Source organism: Bos javanicus, chromosome 1, assembly GCF_032452875.1.
Source record: "Bos javanicus breed banteng chromosome 1, ARS-OSU_banteng_1.0, whole genome shotgun sequence".
Taxonomy (NCBI): domain Eukaryota; kingdom Metazoa; phylum Chordata; class Mammalia; order Artiodactyla; family Bovidae; genus Bos; species Bos javanicus.
This window is the reverse complement of record NC_083868.1, coordinates 45,605,998-45,623,714: the sequence shown is the minus strand read 5'-3', so window position 1 is coordinate 45,623,714 and position 17,717 is coordinate 45,605,998. Positions and strand designations below refer to the sequence as shown.

The following is a 17,717-nucleotide window of genomic DNA, read 5'->3' as shown; positions in this document are numbered from 1 at the left end:
TGTTGGATCATCTTCTTAAAAAAAAAAAATAGTCTTTGTACCAAACTATATTCAGCATTTCAGTTCAGTTCAGTCGCTGGAACTGAACTGTGTTGTGTCTGACTCTTTGCGACTCCATGGACTGTGGCATGCCAGGCCTCCCTGTCCATCACCAATTCCTGGAGCTTACTCAAACTCATGTCCATTGAGTCAGTGATGCCATCCAACTGTCTCATCCTCTGTTATCCCCTTCTTCTCCCACCTTCAATCTTTCCCAGCATCAGGGTCTTTCCAAATGAGTCAGTTTTTTGCTTCAGGTGGCCGAAATATTGTAGTTTCAGCTTCAGCATCAGTCCTTCCAATGAATATTCAGGACTGATTTTCTTTAGGATGGACTGGTTGGATCTCCTTGCAGTCCCAGGAACTCTCGTCTTCTCCAACACCACAGTTCAAAAGTATCATTTCTTCAGCGCTCAGCTTTCTTTATATTCAGCATTTACTTACTGCCAATCTGAATGGCCTTGGAGAGTTTATCTGTCAGAATATTTAGATAATATTTTTAATGAATTTATTCAGCATTTCATGAAATGTGGAGACTACTTTCTAACTTCTGCTGATTTGCTAATTTAAATGGAATAAGTTTCATGTGTAAATCAATTTGTTCACCAGCAATAAGTAGTAGTAGATATAATGAATACCATATGAACACCTGTGGCCCTTTTTAGACTGTAAGTTCAATTCCTGTTTTTTTTGTGTGTGTGTGTGTGTGTGAACCAATATCAGCTCCAGTCAGGCTGAAAATGATCCAAAACTAACAGAGCTCAGACATGGTTACAGGTCTGATGGATCTGTTGCCATTTCCCATCTGACTGTCCTGAAGAAAATAAAATAGCAGGTGAATGACCTCTGAAAGGCTACACTGACCTCCTTTTAAAGTAATATTTCCTCAGGCACTAGGAGCTATAGTGGGGAAAATAGCTAAAGATCAACAAGAAAAATTAGAATTCTCAATTCTTTCTGCTGTTGTAGTTTGTATAGAGGCTGTGGGGTGATGGAGTTTTATTTTGTAAGCCAATAGAACCTGATGGCTTTCCACTGAGAGGACACTTGTTATGGTAAAGGACCTTTCATTTCTACCTTAGATGGTGCTGTCAGCATCTCCCTAGATAATACTTGCTTTTATTGCAGCCCCAGAACCTGAGATTTTCCCACCATCACAGCCACCAATAGGTAATGAAGTTTCCTCTAGTGAGTGAAAAAGAATTCACTTACTTTCACTTACTATGTCCAAGTTCGTCTTTAGCTTTGGATTTTTTAAAAAAATTATTTCTTGATTGTCCTTCAGATCTTGCTTTCAGCTGTTTCTGCCAGAAGATAAGCTCTCTGCTGCCTTGACTAAGTGGAAGCTCTGAGACAGTCATACTGATTTTGATTTGCCACATTCCTTTTTGTTCCTTCTTATATCTGTGTCCTGAGCTTGTTTTAACCTCATTATTCCCCACAGAGGACCATGGCTTCCCCAGGACATATTTATGCTTTCATTTTTAGAGTTTTTTTTTTTTTTTTTGCTTTCAAAACTCTAACATTTGTAGATTTTCTTTAAAAGCATTATGGTCTTTTCAGCTCTCAATATCCTGATATTTCTTAGGAAATTTATTAAGTAAAAGAAAAAGAAAAACTCACCCTCAATCTTTATAGCTTTTTTTCTTCAAGAGAGCAAAACTGTTCTGCTGGTGCCTTCTTACCGAATTACCCACATTTTCCTTCATAATATGAGCTGTTGGTTACTTTATTGCATTCACATCTTCCAAATGAGAGTCATGCTTTTTTTTTTTCCACTTTCTCTTTCCAAACTTAAATGACCAGCTGCATTTTTGTTCATTTTGTCTAAAAACATAGTAATCTATTTACATAGAAAAGCAATTTCTTACATGAATAAAAGTTTCACCATTTATGTTTGCTCAACTTAGTACTTAAAAATTAAGCATTTTTCATATTTTAATAAAGTTCATCATTTTTCCTTGGATTTTGATTCCTTCTTGGTCATTTTTCATGCAGTCTTAGAACCTGGAATGCTAGAAACTAAATCTTCAACAACATTAGGTAATGCAGTGAGTGACCTACCTTTGTTTCCTCTCTTCCTGACTGCTGGCATCTTTATTAAGCAGGCTCACAGTAATGGATTTGTTCATTAATGTTCATTTGTGTGTGACAGTTCCCTATTCTTTGGGAAGGAAATTTTAATTCTTGTAGTTCAAAAACTGTATCTTGTTCTTAAAAACTTGCCTAACTTGAAATAATTTTGAATTCAAATCCATTTTACACATGTTACTGATTTGCAGATTTTTAAGTGCTAAGTGAAAAATTTTGTTTTGAATCTTAGGCCAAATAAATTTTAGTTTTTATCCCTAGCAGCTTCCATTAATAAAAGTAACTTTTCTCATATTCCTGTTGAACATAATATATCTTCAAAAATTTTACGAGACTGTCTTCTCCAAGCTGTATAAAGTTCTTAGTTTTTCAAGTCAAAAGAGAAAAATAGAGAGCTCCCTTGAAGAGTTATTTATTAATATTTGGCAAAAAAAAAAAAAAAAAGCCCACAACTCCGTTTTTCAAGAGCTCATTCAACTAGATAAGTAATGAAAAACAGAAGGATACATGTCTGCAATAAATCAGAGGGCTTAAATATGCTTCTAAGATGCATATAGTATTGATGGTCAGTTTGTAGGGTCACTGTTCATATATTAACCAGCTGATTTTCTTTCTTCAGCTCCACCAAAGACCAAACGGCCAGGTCGTCGTCCCCGCCCTAAAACCACACCTAGTCCAGATGTGCCCAAGTCCAAACCTGGTAAATGTGCCATTCAGGGTTCCAGTTAACACAAAAAATGGAATATGGTGGTTTCTGACATAGTAGCTGCTGCTGCTGCTGCTGCTAAGTCGCTTCAGTCGTGTCCGACTCTGTGCGACCCCATAGACGGCAGCCCACCAGGCTCCCCGTCTCTGGGATTCTCTAGGCAAGAACACTGGAGTGGGTTGCCATTTCCTTCTCCAATGCGTGAAAGTGAAAAGGGAAAGTGAAGTTGCTCAGTCGTGTCCGACTCTTAGTGACCCCATGGACTGCAGCGCACCAGGCTCCTCCATCCATGGGATTTTCCAGGCAAGAGTACGGGAGTGGGGTGCCATTGACAAAGTAGCTACCTATACCTAAATGGAGAAGGGAATGGCAGCCCATCCCAGTATTCTTGCCTGGAAAATTCCATGGACAGAGGAGCCTGGCAGGCTATATAGTCCATGGAATATAGTCCAGGCTATGAAGTCCATGGGGTCGCAAGTCAGATATGACTGAGCAACTGTCATTCACTCACCACCTAGCTGGGTGATAGCTGGGCTGCAGGAATCAGTGTAGTTTATATTTAAGCATCTGTGCTTTCTACATTCACATTTTATGAATACATTTATATTTTTATTTGTAGTTATTGAGTATACAGAGCAATAAGTTGGGCTTCTAAGTGGATCATTAAAGTAGGGCATCAGAAAAATATTGTACGAGATGTATATTCACGGCGGATGAGGTGTGGGAAAGCAATAGGGAGAAGAGAGGCAAATGGGAGAAATAGAAAGGAAAATTACACTTAGAAAAAGTACACAGTTTAAGTAAAGATGGAAGAGTCATGTTTCCTTCTCAAGATGCCGCTTCTTAACATAATGAGTATTTTCGGTTTTTTGCCTCTGTAGCTCTGGAACCTGCAACGGTACCACCGGAACCCTTGGTGCCCACGATCGGTAATTTTGCTCTCCCCCAATTCCTTTCCCGGGTTGTTGCTTTTCTTTTCCTGCTCTCCACCCAGGCATGACTGAAGTTCTACACTGTGTCACAGTTTTGCTCCATGCGTTCCCTCCCCTTTCCTATTTGGGTCTGAAGAGCCTGAAGATAGGAGACTTCTAAAAGAATTCTGTGTGCTTTTTCAGGGAAGGTCTGTGGTTTTGGTCACAACTTCCTGGTTTCCCACAAACCCTCTGTCCTTCCATCATGTGTCCTTGAGTTGAGAAAACCATCTGCTCTTTCTCAGGGACTTCTGTGCTCATCCTGGACTTGACAAGTGGCAATGTTTTATTCCAGTGTTGTGATTACCATTTCATTGCTTTATTCATTCAACTTGTAAGACTTTATCCCTTTCAGAAAGCTGCATGAAAAAAAATGGCTTCTTCAGCTTTTCTATTTCTTTGAAGAATTTCTTTAGTATGTTTTGGTAACCAAAGACACATGCATTTTTCTTGGTCTCGGGTCCAAGATAAAAGAGTATAGTCTTTATAACTTGAGAATATTAGAAGTCTCAAGTTGATTGTACTGTTTTCAGTCCTAATGTTGTTTGATTATAATTATTATAATTTCTCAGCATTCACAATAAATTTGTCACTGACTTACTTTAGAAAATTCCAGAAGTAACCATGTATCACTGTGTATAATTTCAAGTATTTATGGATTATTTTCCTGGTTTCCTACTAAGCAAGTTTCAAATTTCTACCTTACTGTTTTTATACTGAAAAAAAAAAAACTATCAATTAAGAAACATAACTATTATACTTGTCATTTTAAAAATTACTTATACAAAAAAAGTAATTGTAGTTCTCCTTACTTTTGCTGAAAGACATATTTTGAACATTTCCTGAAGACTTTTTGGTTTCAGAAGAATTAGTAAGAATGGACACATTTCTCACCCTTTCCACCCCAGGAATTAATTTTGTTGTATAGTCACTAAATTTATATAATCTCTTTGCTCGAGCATGTGTCCTTAATTATGACACTTACAGCCATAACCATTATGCTAATTTTTAATACCTTTCTCTTAAGCATCGAAATGACCCCAAAGGCCTAAAACTACACGTAGACCAGATGTACCAGCCTGGGTAATCCCTACTTTCAGTACTAGGAAAGCAGTGTGTAAGTAACACTGATCACATTCACAGCTCTGCCATGACTCTAATTATAGCCCTTTTCTCTTCAGATTCAAAACCAGCAAAGCAATTACTTTCTAAACCCACAGCAAAACCAGATACGCCACCACCTACATCCGGTAAACATAATTTCCAATGCTTTGACTTAAGATGCTTTCTCTTTGGGGATGTTGCTGAGAATGCTTACAATTTGTCATGTTGTAAAGCATAGAAACCTAAATACAATGATTTCTTTGTTCATTCTTCTCAAAGTAGCCACACTGATGTGGCTACTTTGTTCATTTCATATGTTAAATGAACAACTCAGTGTTTGGGAAATTAGTAAATTTTATAACAGATTGTCTGGGCTTCCCCAGTGGCTCAGTGGTAAAGAATCCACTTGCCAAGCAAGAGACTTGGGTTCAATCCCTGGGTTGGGAAGATCCCCTGGAAAAGGAAATGCCAACCCACTCCAGTATTCTTGCCTGGGAAATCCTCTGGACAGATGAGCCTGGCAGGCTACAGTCTATGAGGTTGCAAAAGAATAGGACTCTATGACTTAGTGACTAAACAACAGACAAAATTTTACATCTGATTATCTAACAGATTCCATTTTTCTTAAAGCATTTTCAGGCTTTCTCAGTTTGTGTTTGTAACGAAAGCTTGTTTTTCTTTATGTGGAACATTTTCAGAGCCATTTCAGCAGCAACCACTAGGGAGGCTGATCTTGTGTTCCTCCTTTACAGTCACATGGAGACTGACTTTCTCTAAAATACCTTACATTTTAAATGGTACCTGTTAATTGATTTTCTACCAAATAAAAAGATACTATGTAACAGTTCTGAAAATTCAATTGTTTTTCAATTGAAGTTTTCCCCTAAGATTCCAGTTAGTACAAAATTCTAACTTACTAAGAGAACATCTCTCATAATAAATAAGTCCATCAAGAAGGCAACTTATATCAACTTAGAATAAACCAGATTCTGTATCCTATGAGTTAAGCATCAGTGAGAACCTAAAAGTCTAGCCTTCCTTGCTTTTGTTACTTATCTCTGTTTGTTTTTTTATGGTGCAGTTTTTGAGCCTGTTACATCTGAGACCGAAGCGCCAGCCACAAGCATAGGTAATGATGGGTGTCTTCCCTTTTGGTCATTGTTTCTCTGAACTCACCCCTCTCATCTCTGTCACTGTCTGTAATGTCCTGTGTAAACAGTGGTCATTCATCCACGTTTTCATTCATTCCCTAAAATTGTTTGCTATTTTCAACAGGAACCTTTTTCATATCATTAGGCATTCTTACATCTGCAGCTCAGCTTGTTACTCCTGAATGTGAATTGTGCTTTGATCACCTTCAGAGATAGATTTCTTGCAGCACTTGATGTTGGCAAGAGTCACAGATGCTCTCTCTGTGCATCCTTCAAACCAGGACGTTGTTGAAATCTCTGCTTTTATATGTGTATAATTTATGATGTGGGAGAGAAGCAATGAAAAAGCTGATTGGGGCTTGAAAAAGAATACGTAATCATCTCTTTCTTGCAGAAGTCCTTTCTTTTGTGATTTCATACTGTTCCATTGTAACTGGACCTTTCTCTTGATAAATTCATCTTGTGGTGTTGAATTCCAAACAAAACAGGAATTTTCCTTTTTTGTTTGAGGGCACTCAGCTTTGAATATTGTTTTGCCTTGTAGTCCTCCCTTTCATTCACTTCTGGATACCATGTTTTCCATTAGTTCAGAAAATGTTTTCAGATGTGGCTTAAGATTACTCTATGCTGTGTTACAGAGAATTGGTGATAAGACATTTTTGATTTTACATTTAATTTTCTGGACTTAATTTAAAATAGAGACACTAATTTAAAACCAAGGAGTCATAAATCTAAATTTTATTTTGATGCATAATTCAATCATTACAGAATACTATAGAATTATAGGAATCCTATTTATTCAGACAAAAAGTTATTACTTTCCAGAATTTTTTATTAATCATCTCTGTTCCTCACTTGAATAGTTATCTCCCAAGTATCCATTTGAAATAAAAGGATAAATAAGGACAAGTTGCAGGAAGAGTATCACCTTTATTGTGGAGAAAAGGCATAAGCTTATCTTTTGCCTATGTGTCACAGATATCCAATAAACAGACTGATTAAGAACATTTTAAATTCTCACTGCTGCCACTGTTTCTCAAAAAAAATTTAGTAATGGTGGTGAAAACTGTCAATTACTAACACAAGTTTTCATAATGATTTTTAAGAGTAATTTAAAAATACGTAATTCAATTTAAAATTTTAAAATAAGTAAAAATTTTGTATCGGACAAAAGATTTTTTGGAGCCAAGTTTCCAGTATAACTGTAATCATATAATTAAACCCCCCACGAAAAAACACTTTTCATTGGCCTCATAGAGAAGCAAAGTGTAAAGGGGTGCAGCTATTTGTGAGATAAATGGGTACCAGAGTTCAGCTAGTTATTACAGAAAAAGTGCTGTTTTTCATAAATTATTTTTAAACATTATAGGATTAAAAGGATTCATTTTCAAGATAATTTTCTTTCTTTTCCCACATTTCTTAAATCTCCATTGTTTATTGAATTGCTTTTGGTCAGTTCCTGCCACAGACATTGAACCTGTAACTCTGAGAACTGAGGCTCCTCGGACAACATTAGGTAATGACCTTTTGTATCTTTTAAGCAAGAACATTTTCTGCTCATTGTCCACTCTATTCCATTATCATCTTGGTCAAAGGGTTTTCTCTTTTACAAGATTCTTTCATCATCCTTTTTTGTCACTCAACTATATTCTTCATTTTGAATGTATTGAAGATGTTTAAAATAGGTCACTTGGTTAGAATATAAGTCTGTATGAAGCTATCATCCATATTATCCAGCTTTCCTAAAACTTTACAGAGCCTGTGGTTCTGCTGGATTCCAGATAAAGTTAGGAGTCTCTTCCCTATAAACAGGGCTTCCCAGGTGGCTCAGTGGTAAAGAATTTGCTTGCCAGTGCAGCAGATGCAGGATACACAGGTTCAATCCCTGAGTCGGGAAGATCCCCTGGAGAAGGAAATGGCACCCACTCCAGTATTCTTGCCTGGACAGAGGAGCCTGGCAGGCTTCAGTCCATGGTGTCACAAAGAGTTGAACATGACTGAGCATGCATGCCTTATAAACATCAGATGTAATTCTATGGCCAGCAACGGAAAGTTGTTTTAAGATATGGTATATATGCCTAAACCAAGTAATTTCTAAGTATAATCCAAATTGATTTCTAAACCAACTAATTTCTAAATATAACACAAAGCAGGAGAGTCTGGGCCCCTCTGTAATGTGATATAGAAAGTTATACTTCTGATTTCCCTTGGATCAGGGTCCTTTTTGAAAATTTGGTACCAGCAATAATAGTAAAGTTTTCAGATAATTAAAATAAGGTTATATGTTCTTTCTCAAAAGAACTGTCAGCAGACACCCCCACACATTTTTTTGCATGTAGATGAAAAAATTTCAAACCAGAGAGACAAATTTCTCAAGACTCAAGAAAATCTAGCACAATTTTAGAAAACCTACAGCCATGAATAATCCTTTCTCTCTGCAGTCATAGGACAGCATTAACCAGTTTCTTTTCTTCAGCTCCAAAAACATCACAAAGAACAAGAACACGTCGCCCACGTCCACGTCCCAAACATAAAACCACACCAAGACCCGAGACACCTCAGACCAAACTAGGTAAATATGTGGTTCCTGGTGCCTACGGACCCCTGTTAGGTGTGATACTGTGGTAGGAGTGTAATTACTCGCTGCCTAGTAACCCTGTGGTCCTTCAGGATGGTGTCCAAGTTACAAATGTTCTAGTCAGAATGAGTTACTTCCTCATGCTTCTTGGGACCTTCTTGGTACCTTGTATTTTATTTGTTTCTCTCGCCATTCGATTACATTTTCTCTTTGACTCTGGCTCAGCAAACACTTACCTAGTTGAGTATCTAACCTATTTAGTCCAGTTCATCTCTTATTTGATGAACTGCCGCATTAGTATTGTGAGGAATAGTTTAGAAAAAACAAATGACTTGGCTTCATTGAGTGAGGATGCTGCTCTTGTGTGAAATCATTCATAAATGGGTAGAAAGGAATATGGGCAAAGCAACTTACTTACTGAGTTTTACCAACTGTTAGACACAGTTTATTCTTGGAGAAGCGAAAGATCCAAGGCTGATGAGTGTAATGTGGACCTTGAAATGTGTATAGTTTGTAGATTTGTTGGAGGAATGAGGAGGAATACCATAAACAGAAGAAAGAAGGTACCATATTTGTGAGTGACAACAGAAAGATAGGACTTAAATGAGAACCTGATTGTGAAAAAGGAGGAAAGCAATGTTTACTTGGCTGCTGCTCAGAAATTGTGGACAGCGATGCTACTTTTTAGTGGGTCCATGAAAAGGACCTTGAATGCCTGACTTCAGTGACTGGATTTGAGCTACTTAACCGCAGGATACTCTCCTATCCTCCCCGGGTCAGCTCTCTTCTGTCCTGATAGCAGAGAGATGCATTGACATGTTTTTCGGACTGAATGAACCTTTGTATCTTGCTCTTTTATAGGCCTTTGTTTGGACGGAGGTCTTGGCCTTTTTCCAAAGTGGACTCTCAACAAAAAAGAGCCTTGCCTATTTTGATTATTCATTACCAATATATCAACAATTGCATCTATCATGACATAGATTCTAATTGTTTGTTTTCCAATATATAGTGTTTAAAATTATACTTTCACATTATTTCCTCATAATTGTTAACCATAATGTTATTAGACAGATACCTAAAGATTTCTCTGAGCAGAGTCTTCTACTGTATTGTAAGGTAATATAAAAGCAACACTTGTAGGTAACTATATGGAGATTTTATAACATCATGTACCTTTGTACCCTCACCTCAGAACTTTAAAAATTTTGCTTTCTGGCAGTAGAACCAATGCTACTCTGGTAAAATTCATTTTCAAGAGAGCTTGGTGACTTTTCTTACACGTTTAACATTTCTTTTATTATTATTATTTTGATCATTTCTAGCTACAGACTTTGAACCTATTACTCCTGGGACATCTTTAGGTAATGATCCTTTATACCCTTCAGGATGTGTTTTCTTTATTCGTTTTCATACTTATCTGTGGTGCTATAGAGATGATGATGTCGTAATTTGTTGTCATCTTATTGCTGTATTCATCTTAAAATAGAAAAGGCCTTCTTTCTAACATTAATGTGTATAAACTTTGAGACAGCTATTGACTCCATCTCCCAGCTTGTAATTGCATCACATCAATCTGAGTCTCTGTTTACACTGTGCTGTTTGTTAGAACTGGGGTCCAAATGTGATTTTCCATGTATCCTTTATTTAGACCACCAACAGAGTGTCAATTATTATACCTTGAAGTTTCTTTGAGCATTTTACTTTCTATAGTTCAAGATTTACATGATTTTTGTTTTATTTTACTAATGTTTCATCTCATTTTGTGTCATTTTTCTAGTAAATTATCAAGTGGAAAACTTGCCCAAACTTACTTGTTTTAAATTATAAAAGGATAGTACAGGATGGTCTGAACTTCTTACATACCATCACAGTTTAGCATGATTTCTCATTAGAGGTGGTTTCAAGGAAATGATAATTCCTCATCTTCATTTCTTAAACATAACTGTTACATAATTTTTAATCTCTAGAGAATTCTCAGTTATAAAAGAAAACCTGTTAATCTGTTAAAGGAGAAAACTTCAAACTAAAGTAACAAAGTTTTCTCCACTCAAAGAAACTGGTAAATTTTAGAAAGCCTAGAACCTGCTTATATCATTCTATTCAGAGTTATTGAAGCCATTGGCACTATATTAATCCTAGATTTTCTTCCTTCAGCTCCAACAACAACAACAACAAAGAGACCCCGTGGTCCACGTCCCAAACCTAAAACCACGCCCCATCCAGAAGCACCTCAGACTAAACTGGGTAAATACGATTTCTGGTTTAAGGAGTCCAAACATTCTATCCCAGTTGGAACCCTGAATTCTGTGCACATAATTGGTACATGTCTTACATATCTCTTAAGAGTGGAAGCTACTCTTATTATTAATCCCTTCCACGTCCCTGTAACTGTATTAGCAACTGTGAGACACATCAGAAGTAGTAATTCTGTTCTATTTCCCAATTATTTTGTAAACAAAAGCTGTTCCTGCATAAAAAGATAGAAAATAACATAAGGCAGTGTGTATACAAATATAAAGGAATTTCTCAAAGAGTACAAATGCTATATGCTGGAAATGTAAATATCTGGAACAGAAAGAGATCCAGAATAATTAGGGGAAACATCAGAACAGAATTTGGATGAATGGAAGGTTGAGGAGACAAAGGCTGAAAACAGGAAATGTGCTGAATGAAGCTGGTGACCAGATAGACGATGACTTATTCATACATTCCCTTGACTGTACCCATAGAATGAACTAAAGGGGACTAGGATGTCTACTCAAGAGCTTAAATTTGATCCAGTTGGCTTCAGTGATCCCTATTTCTACACAGGACCATGCTTTTTCTGTTCTTAGAACTGAAGATAACCTAATTTAAAATGATATCACAAACTGAGAGGTTGTTCCTTTGTTTATTAAATGCCACTGTTTTCATTAAGGACTTAGTCTCTTAGGGGGTATGGTCTCAGCTTCTTTTTGGCTGTTTGTTCTGTGTTTGGTGGACAGACCTTGGTGTGACCCCCTACTGCCTCCACCTCTCACCTCCCACCCCTATAATTCCTGCCTTTTATGTTCACTTTCTGTGTAATCCATCCTTTCCCTCCCTCTCCCCTCTTCAAAGCATTGATTTTACTGGTAAGATGAACTTTCTGACATTTTATGCATTCACAAAAATCTCTTTGATTTCTTTTATTACTTTTGATCAGTTCCTGCCACAATCCCTGAACCAGTCAGTCTTAGGACCGAAGCTCCAGGAACAATAGTAGGTAATGATCCACTATGTCCATCAGCATCTGCTTCTGCTCATTTGAAGCCCATTTCATCACCATCATAACCTCAGCTTCTCCTGCTTCACAAGACTCTTGTCATTCTCTATTGTCATTCAATTATTTCTTAATATATTGGGGTCTTAAAACAATTCATTTGGTACTGAGACAGTCAAGTATGAACTTAGCGTAGTATATATATGCTTAAAGCAATGGGTTTGAATTTGTAGCATCTCATCCCCATGTAACCTTTTAATCACATTCTGTGTTACTGAGTTTCAAACACAACAAGTGGGGTTGCAAGTGGGATGTCTGTCCTTGATCTAAGTGAGTACATTGTCACAACTGTTATGGTGTGATGTAATTCTTGCCCAGATCTAAATTTTTACATTTTTATGACCTGTGTGACTTTATGTTGTCATTTTAGGCAATGATATGGTCTTTTTTTCAGTAAGGAGTGAAATAGAAAATATACCCAAGGCCAGTAAATTGAAATTATGTGTCCCATCATTAGTATAAAATCACCCTACCCCTCTCCCACCATCACTATAATACAGTAGGTTTTTGGAACTTTTTTTCATGTGGAAATCACTTTTGAGGATCTCCTTGATATATCAACTAATATTTCTATGTGATTTTTGTTTTTCATAGTAATATAATTGACAAATAGAGGCAATAATAAAAATAGTGACAAATATTTCAAAGTCAAAAGAAAAATTTCCTGAAACTCTATAGCAAGTATAATCCTATCCACAGCTTCTGGAACTCAAACCACTCTACTAACCTGAAGTTTTCTTCCTTTAGTTCCCAAAGTGCCTCAATGAATTCATCATCCCCATCCCAAATCTAAAACCACACTGAGTCCTGAAGCACCTCAGGACTCAGGTAAATGTGTCGATTCTGGTTGAGGAATCCTGGAGCCCATCCCTGTGGAGTCTAGAGAAAGTGCAGGGGCAAGTTGGGATCAGCAGCCACTTTCACCCCCACAGTAGGCAAGCGGAGCATAGCTGGATGGATCTTAGGTGGTAGCTGAATCCCTTCCTTTTTGTGAATTCGAATCTTCTCTCTAAATGTCTGTTTCATTGGCTTATCATTCGATGCTATTCATCCTTTATATATTGAATGTGTGTAGTGGACTGAAACAGCTGTGCAACAAACATATACTTGGGCAAATAGATTATTTCTTGGTAACTGTCTAGCTTGTATACATCATAGTACAGATCCAGGCAGGAGTTGATAGTATTTTCTATAAAGAACAAGTTAGTAAATACTGGGGGCTTTGTGGCCCCAGTAGTCTGTGATATCTATTTTCCTTTTTCTTACAACCACTTAAAGATGGAAACGGGCTGTATGAAAGCAAGCTATGGGCGATTTGGCCTTTGGGCCATAGTTTGTCAACATGTCGCTTCAGTCGTGTCCGACTCTGTGCGACCCCATAGACGGCAGCCCACCAGGCTTCCCTGTCCCTGGGATTCTCCAGGAAAGAACACTGGAGTGGGTTGCATTTCCTTTTCCAATGCATGAAAGTAAAAAGTGAAAGTGAAGTCATTCAGTCATGTCCGACTCTAGTGACCCCATGGACTTCAGCCTACCAAGCTCCTCTGTCCATGGGATTTTCTAGGCAAAAGTACTGGAGTGGGGTGCCATTGCCTTCTCCGAATTTAAAGAAACAATCAGAGTGGACCAGAGTAGTTAAGAAGGACTTGAGCACTCAAACTGTTATGGATTTGGATGACTAGGGAGCAGGGAACAAAGAAGTTCAGAAAAGCAGGATATGTAGGGACCAGTGAGAGGAGACAGAGGCTTCTCTGTCAGGCTTCTAAGTGTGGATCAGAACATTATACTGAAGCTGCTGTTATACTGAATGGGCTCATAGGGCCAGTAGAAAAGGGTTTTTCACTGCTGGGCTTAGGAGTTTGAGTTTCATGTAGGAATCATCAGTATGGGAGGCTTTCCCCAGGCACATGATAAAAGGATACAGCTAAACCACAGACTGAATGGCTGCCCTTTATCTTGCTCTCTTAAGTACTCCAGCTGGGCAAAGCTTGTGCTTTCTTTCCAAAGATCAGTTTTAGCAAGATGGGCATGGTCTACTTTGGTACCTAGACTAGGATCATCACAGAATGAGAAATTTCACAGGCACTTTTCAGGGACAGTTACCTGATTATAAAGACAATCCTTCCTGAGTGATAAACTGGTACCTGAGCGCTGGGAAAGATGGAAGGCAGGAGAAGAGGGGGGCAACAGAGGATGAGATGGTTGGATGGCATCACCGACTCAATGGACATGAGTTTAGGTGAACTCCGGGGGTCGGTGATGGACAGGAAGGCCTGGCATGCTGCAGTCCATGGGGTCACAAAGAGTCGGACTCGACAGAGTGACTGAACTGAACTGAGTGCAGATAAATCATATCCCTGTGAGACTGTATAAATGTTTAACATTTCTTTTTTATTGTTATTTTTGGTCAGTTCCTGCTATAGTCTTTGAACCAGTTACTCCTATAAAAGAGGCTCCGGAGACAGCATTCGGTAATGCCACTTTCTGCCCTTTAGCAAGAGCTTTCCCTACTCATTGCCAAACTTCTGCTCATTCCACTCTGTTGCCATTTAGTTACATTCTTTATCTTGTGAGAAAAATATGCATAAAGCAAGTTACCTCTCGTTCTAAAGAGAGCCATGCCTGGATCTAGTTTGGGATATCTTCCTATCCTGTAACATATTTAAATTTTTCTTCATACCAGTTTGTGTTTTTAGCTCAACCAGAGTTCTCTGTTAAGGTAAATTTCACGTATTTATTAGAGTGCCTGATCCTGATCCATGCTAACCAGGCTGTGACACGGAAGTTCCTTTATACATCCTTTGTACACCTGCCTTTTTTATCTGCCTGTTTTGTTGTTGTTTTAACATTTGTGTGATATGTTTGTAGTGAATTGTCTACCAGGTAACGTGATCAAGGCTAATAAGTTTAAATAGTAAGCCTCATCTCTAAGTTGAATCTGACTCCCCCTTACTCTCCACCATAGTTTAGAAATGACTCAATCTTTTTAATGTAGTATAGGAGAATGTGATAAAAATATTTATTACCTTCATTTTATGTATCAGCTTTTTCCCCAAAGTATCATCAATAACAAAGCAAGATATACACATAGTCAGGGCAAAATTTTCACCCTAGACAGATCCATTTCTTGAAACTGAAGAAAATCCATCAAGCTTTGAAAAACATGAAGGTTTTTTCAAAAACCTGTGATTTTCAGAAGCATAAGCTTTAAAGTACCAAGTTTATCTTTTTCTACTTCCCAAAGCATCCCAATAGACACGTCATTCACAATACAAACTTAAAACTACTTCATGTCCAGATGCAGTGGAGGATATACCAGACAAAAGCAAAAAAAAAAAAAAGGGTTCTTGACTTAAGGAGTGTGGTAGCCTGCCACTGATTGAAAATGGAAACCTATTTACCTCCTAGTGAGGAAACTATGAAGAGTCCTTGTGCCTTCAGAGCTGGTGAGAAGTTCTTGTTTGGAAGATACATAATCTTCTCTCCAAGTCTGGGTAGTAAGAGACAGGTTTGCTTCTCAGTCTGCAGGCTAGTTAAGCACAAACATTTTTCCTATGTGAACATCCTAGAGAATTAGAACAGTGCAGAGTGTTATTTCAAATTCAAGATTTTTCTGAGGTACACAAACATTAAGTATAGATTTGTTATAGCGAGGCTTTTTCATGGGCAGTGTGTAATCCAAAATGGGTACTTTGGGTCTATAGTTCTTCCCTAGTTGTTGGTGGAGGGAACCCAAATTCTTTCATCTCATACTTGCTTGGCAGATCTTTAAAAAATTAAAAATCAACGTGGGCTTCAGTAGAGCGGAGAAGGAGTTTGGGTCTTGATGTCACATTAGAATTTGCACAAGTGGGTAAGTGAGAGTGAACAAAGATGAAAAAAAGGATATGCTTAGAGGCAACCAGAGGGAGCAGAGATCCTGCTTTCTCTATGAGGCAAATAAAGCATTTTTCTTGGGGATGATGCACTTGAACAACACCATGCGAGGTTGGCTAAGACTAGTATCGTTCTTAATAAGCATCATAATATCTCTTCTTTCCACACTTGGATAGTTTTCCCTGTGCTGAGAGTGGATCCATGGACTAAGCAGCTTCCCCTTCTCGAGTCTTCTTCTTTGGACAGACGTCACAAGACCTTTCCAGAACTGAGTTCTCAGCAATATTATCAGAGCCATTCTGGGCTATTTGTCTAATGGTTGCTTGGTTATTTAGGAACTTTTTCTGCAACCATAATTTGATAACATAGTAGACAGTTTCTTTATTCAGTGTCCACAAAAGTACAGGTTAGTTTTTCACATGCTTTTTGAGGGTTGTTAGAAACGTATTTACTAAATACCTAAGAATGTCCTAAAGGCTACCAGAGCAGATGCAGATAAACAAGAACTGTTTCCCTCTGGTGCTGCTAAACAGAGACCAAACATAATGGCTATCTCATGAGATGAAGAAGTCCCTAACTACAGTTTGGCCAAGTGTGAGCACAGCAGCTGATTTCCCTTTCTGTTAGTCTGACGGGGCTGCCATAACAAAATACCGCAGACTGGGTAGCTTAGACAACAGTTCTTGAGGCTGGAAGTCTAAGGTCAAGGCATCAGTGGGTTTAATATGTCCCAGAACCTTTCTCTTTGGCTGTGTCTTCATATGGGCTTCTCTGTGTGTGAAAGCTTCCCTGCGTCTCTCCCTCTTCTTATAAGGACAGCAGTCCTTCTGGCTTCTGGTCCCATTCTTATGACCTCATTTAAGCTTAACTAAATCTTTAAAGGCCCTAGCTCCAAACATAGTCACACTGGGTTTTAGGACCTCAACATATGAATTTTGAGGGGATACAATTCAGTCCATAACACCCTTCATTCAGAAATTTTAAAAAGTATTCTAGAGATAGTATTACACTGACAAGATTCATTTTGGCATGCATGTTATAGCTATTCATACTTTATTTAAAAAAAAAAAAAACAACAAACCTCTCTTTTGTTTGTTACTTCAGTTCCTGTTACAGACCTTGAACCTGTTACTTTTTCAGCTGAGACATCTGGGACCACGCTAGGTAATGACGCTGCGCCATTCCCCTAGTGCTGTTGCTGCTCCTTGTGCAGTCCATTCAGTCTCCATCCCCATCATCTGCTTTTCTTCTTTCACAAAATGACATCATCATCCTCTACTGCAATTCAATCCGTCATCTGAAGAGTGTCGAAGCCTCTTTAAAAGAGTGTCCCGTTGTTTTTATGAGAGCAGGCGTGTGTTTAGTTCAAAAGATTTACCTGCCATGTGGTGCATTTGAAATTATCACATTGATTTGTGCTTTGTTGAGCAGTGTTCTGTGTTAAGTGAAAACGAAGTCGCTCAGTTGTGTCCGACTCTTTGCGACCCCATAGACTGTAGCCTACCAGGCTCCTCTGTCCATGGGATTTTCCAGGAAATAGTACTAGAGTGGATTGCCATTTCCTTCTCCAGGGATCTTCCCAACTCAGGGCTTGAACCCGGGTCTCCCGCATTATAGACAGACGCTTTACCATCTGAGCCACCAGGGAAGTTCTGTGTTAAAGCTGAGTTGAAAACAAATTTGGATCTCTTTTTTCTCCAGGCTGATGAGCAATAACAACTACTCTTAAGTTCCTTTGCACATCTTCTACATTTCTAGATTTTTAAAAAAAACTATTTGCATGGTATGTTTGCTTCTTTGTTGATGTTTTAAGTAATGATGTGTTTTATTACCAATTTGACAAATAGGAAGTTTTCCAAATCTGAAATTTTAATTGTAAACCTTTTCCTTAGTGTGACCC

The 17,717-nt window shown here is 38.1% G+C and overlaps 1 protein-coding gene across 50 annotated transcripts in view; it reads left to right on the top strand.

Moving 5' to 3' along the window:
• Positions 1-17,717, top strand: part of ABI3BP (ABI family member 3 binding protein) — a 293,260-nt gene that overhangs the window by 166,920 nt on the left and 108,623 nt on the right. For 38 of the 50 annotated variants that reach the window (XM_061426547.1, XM_061426450.1, XM_061426423.1 and 35 more), the window contains 11 exons: positions 2,750-2,830; positions 3,718-3,765; positions 4,989-5,057; positions 5,993-6,040; positions 7,519-7,578; positions 8,539-8,634; positions 9,963-10,001; positions 10,795-10,884; positions 11,825-11,884; positions 14,353-14,412; positions 16,922-16,981. The exons of 2 other annotated variants lie outside the window; for them this stretch is intronic. In XM_061426547.1, coding sequence (XP_061282531.1) covers positions 2,750-2,830; positions 3,718-3,765; positions 4,989-5,057; positions 5,993-6,040; positions 7,519-7,578; positions 8,539-8,634; positions 9,963-10,001; positions 10,795-10,884; positions 11,825-11,884; positions 14,353-14,412; positions 16,922-16,981 — 711 coding nt within the window. The remainder of the gene's footprint in view (positions 1-2,749; positions 2,831-3,717; positions 3,766-4,988; positions 5,058-5,992; positions 6,041-7,518; positions 7,579-8,538; positions 8,635-9,962; positions 10,002-10,794; positions 10,885-11,824; positions 11,885-14,352; positions 14,413-16,921; positions 16,982-17,717) is intronic. 10 more of the 50 variants (XM_061426601.1, XM_061426556.1, XM_061426527.1 and 7 more) reach the window with 4 other exon arrangements.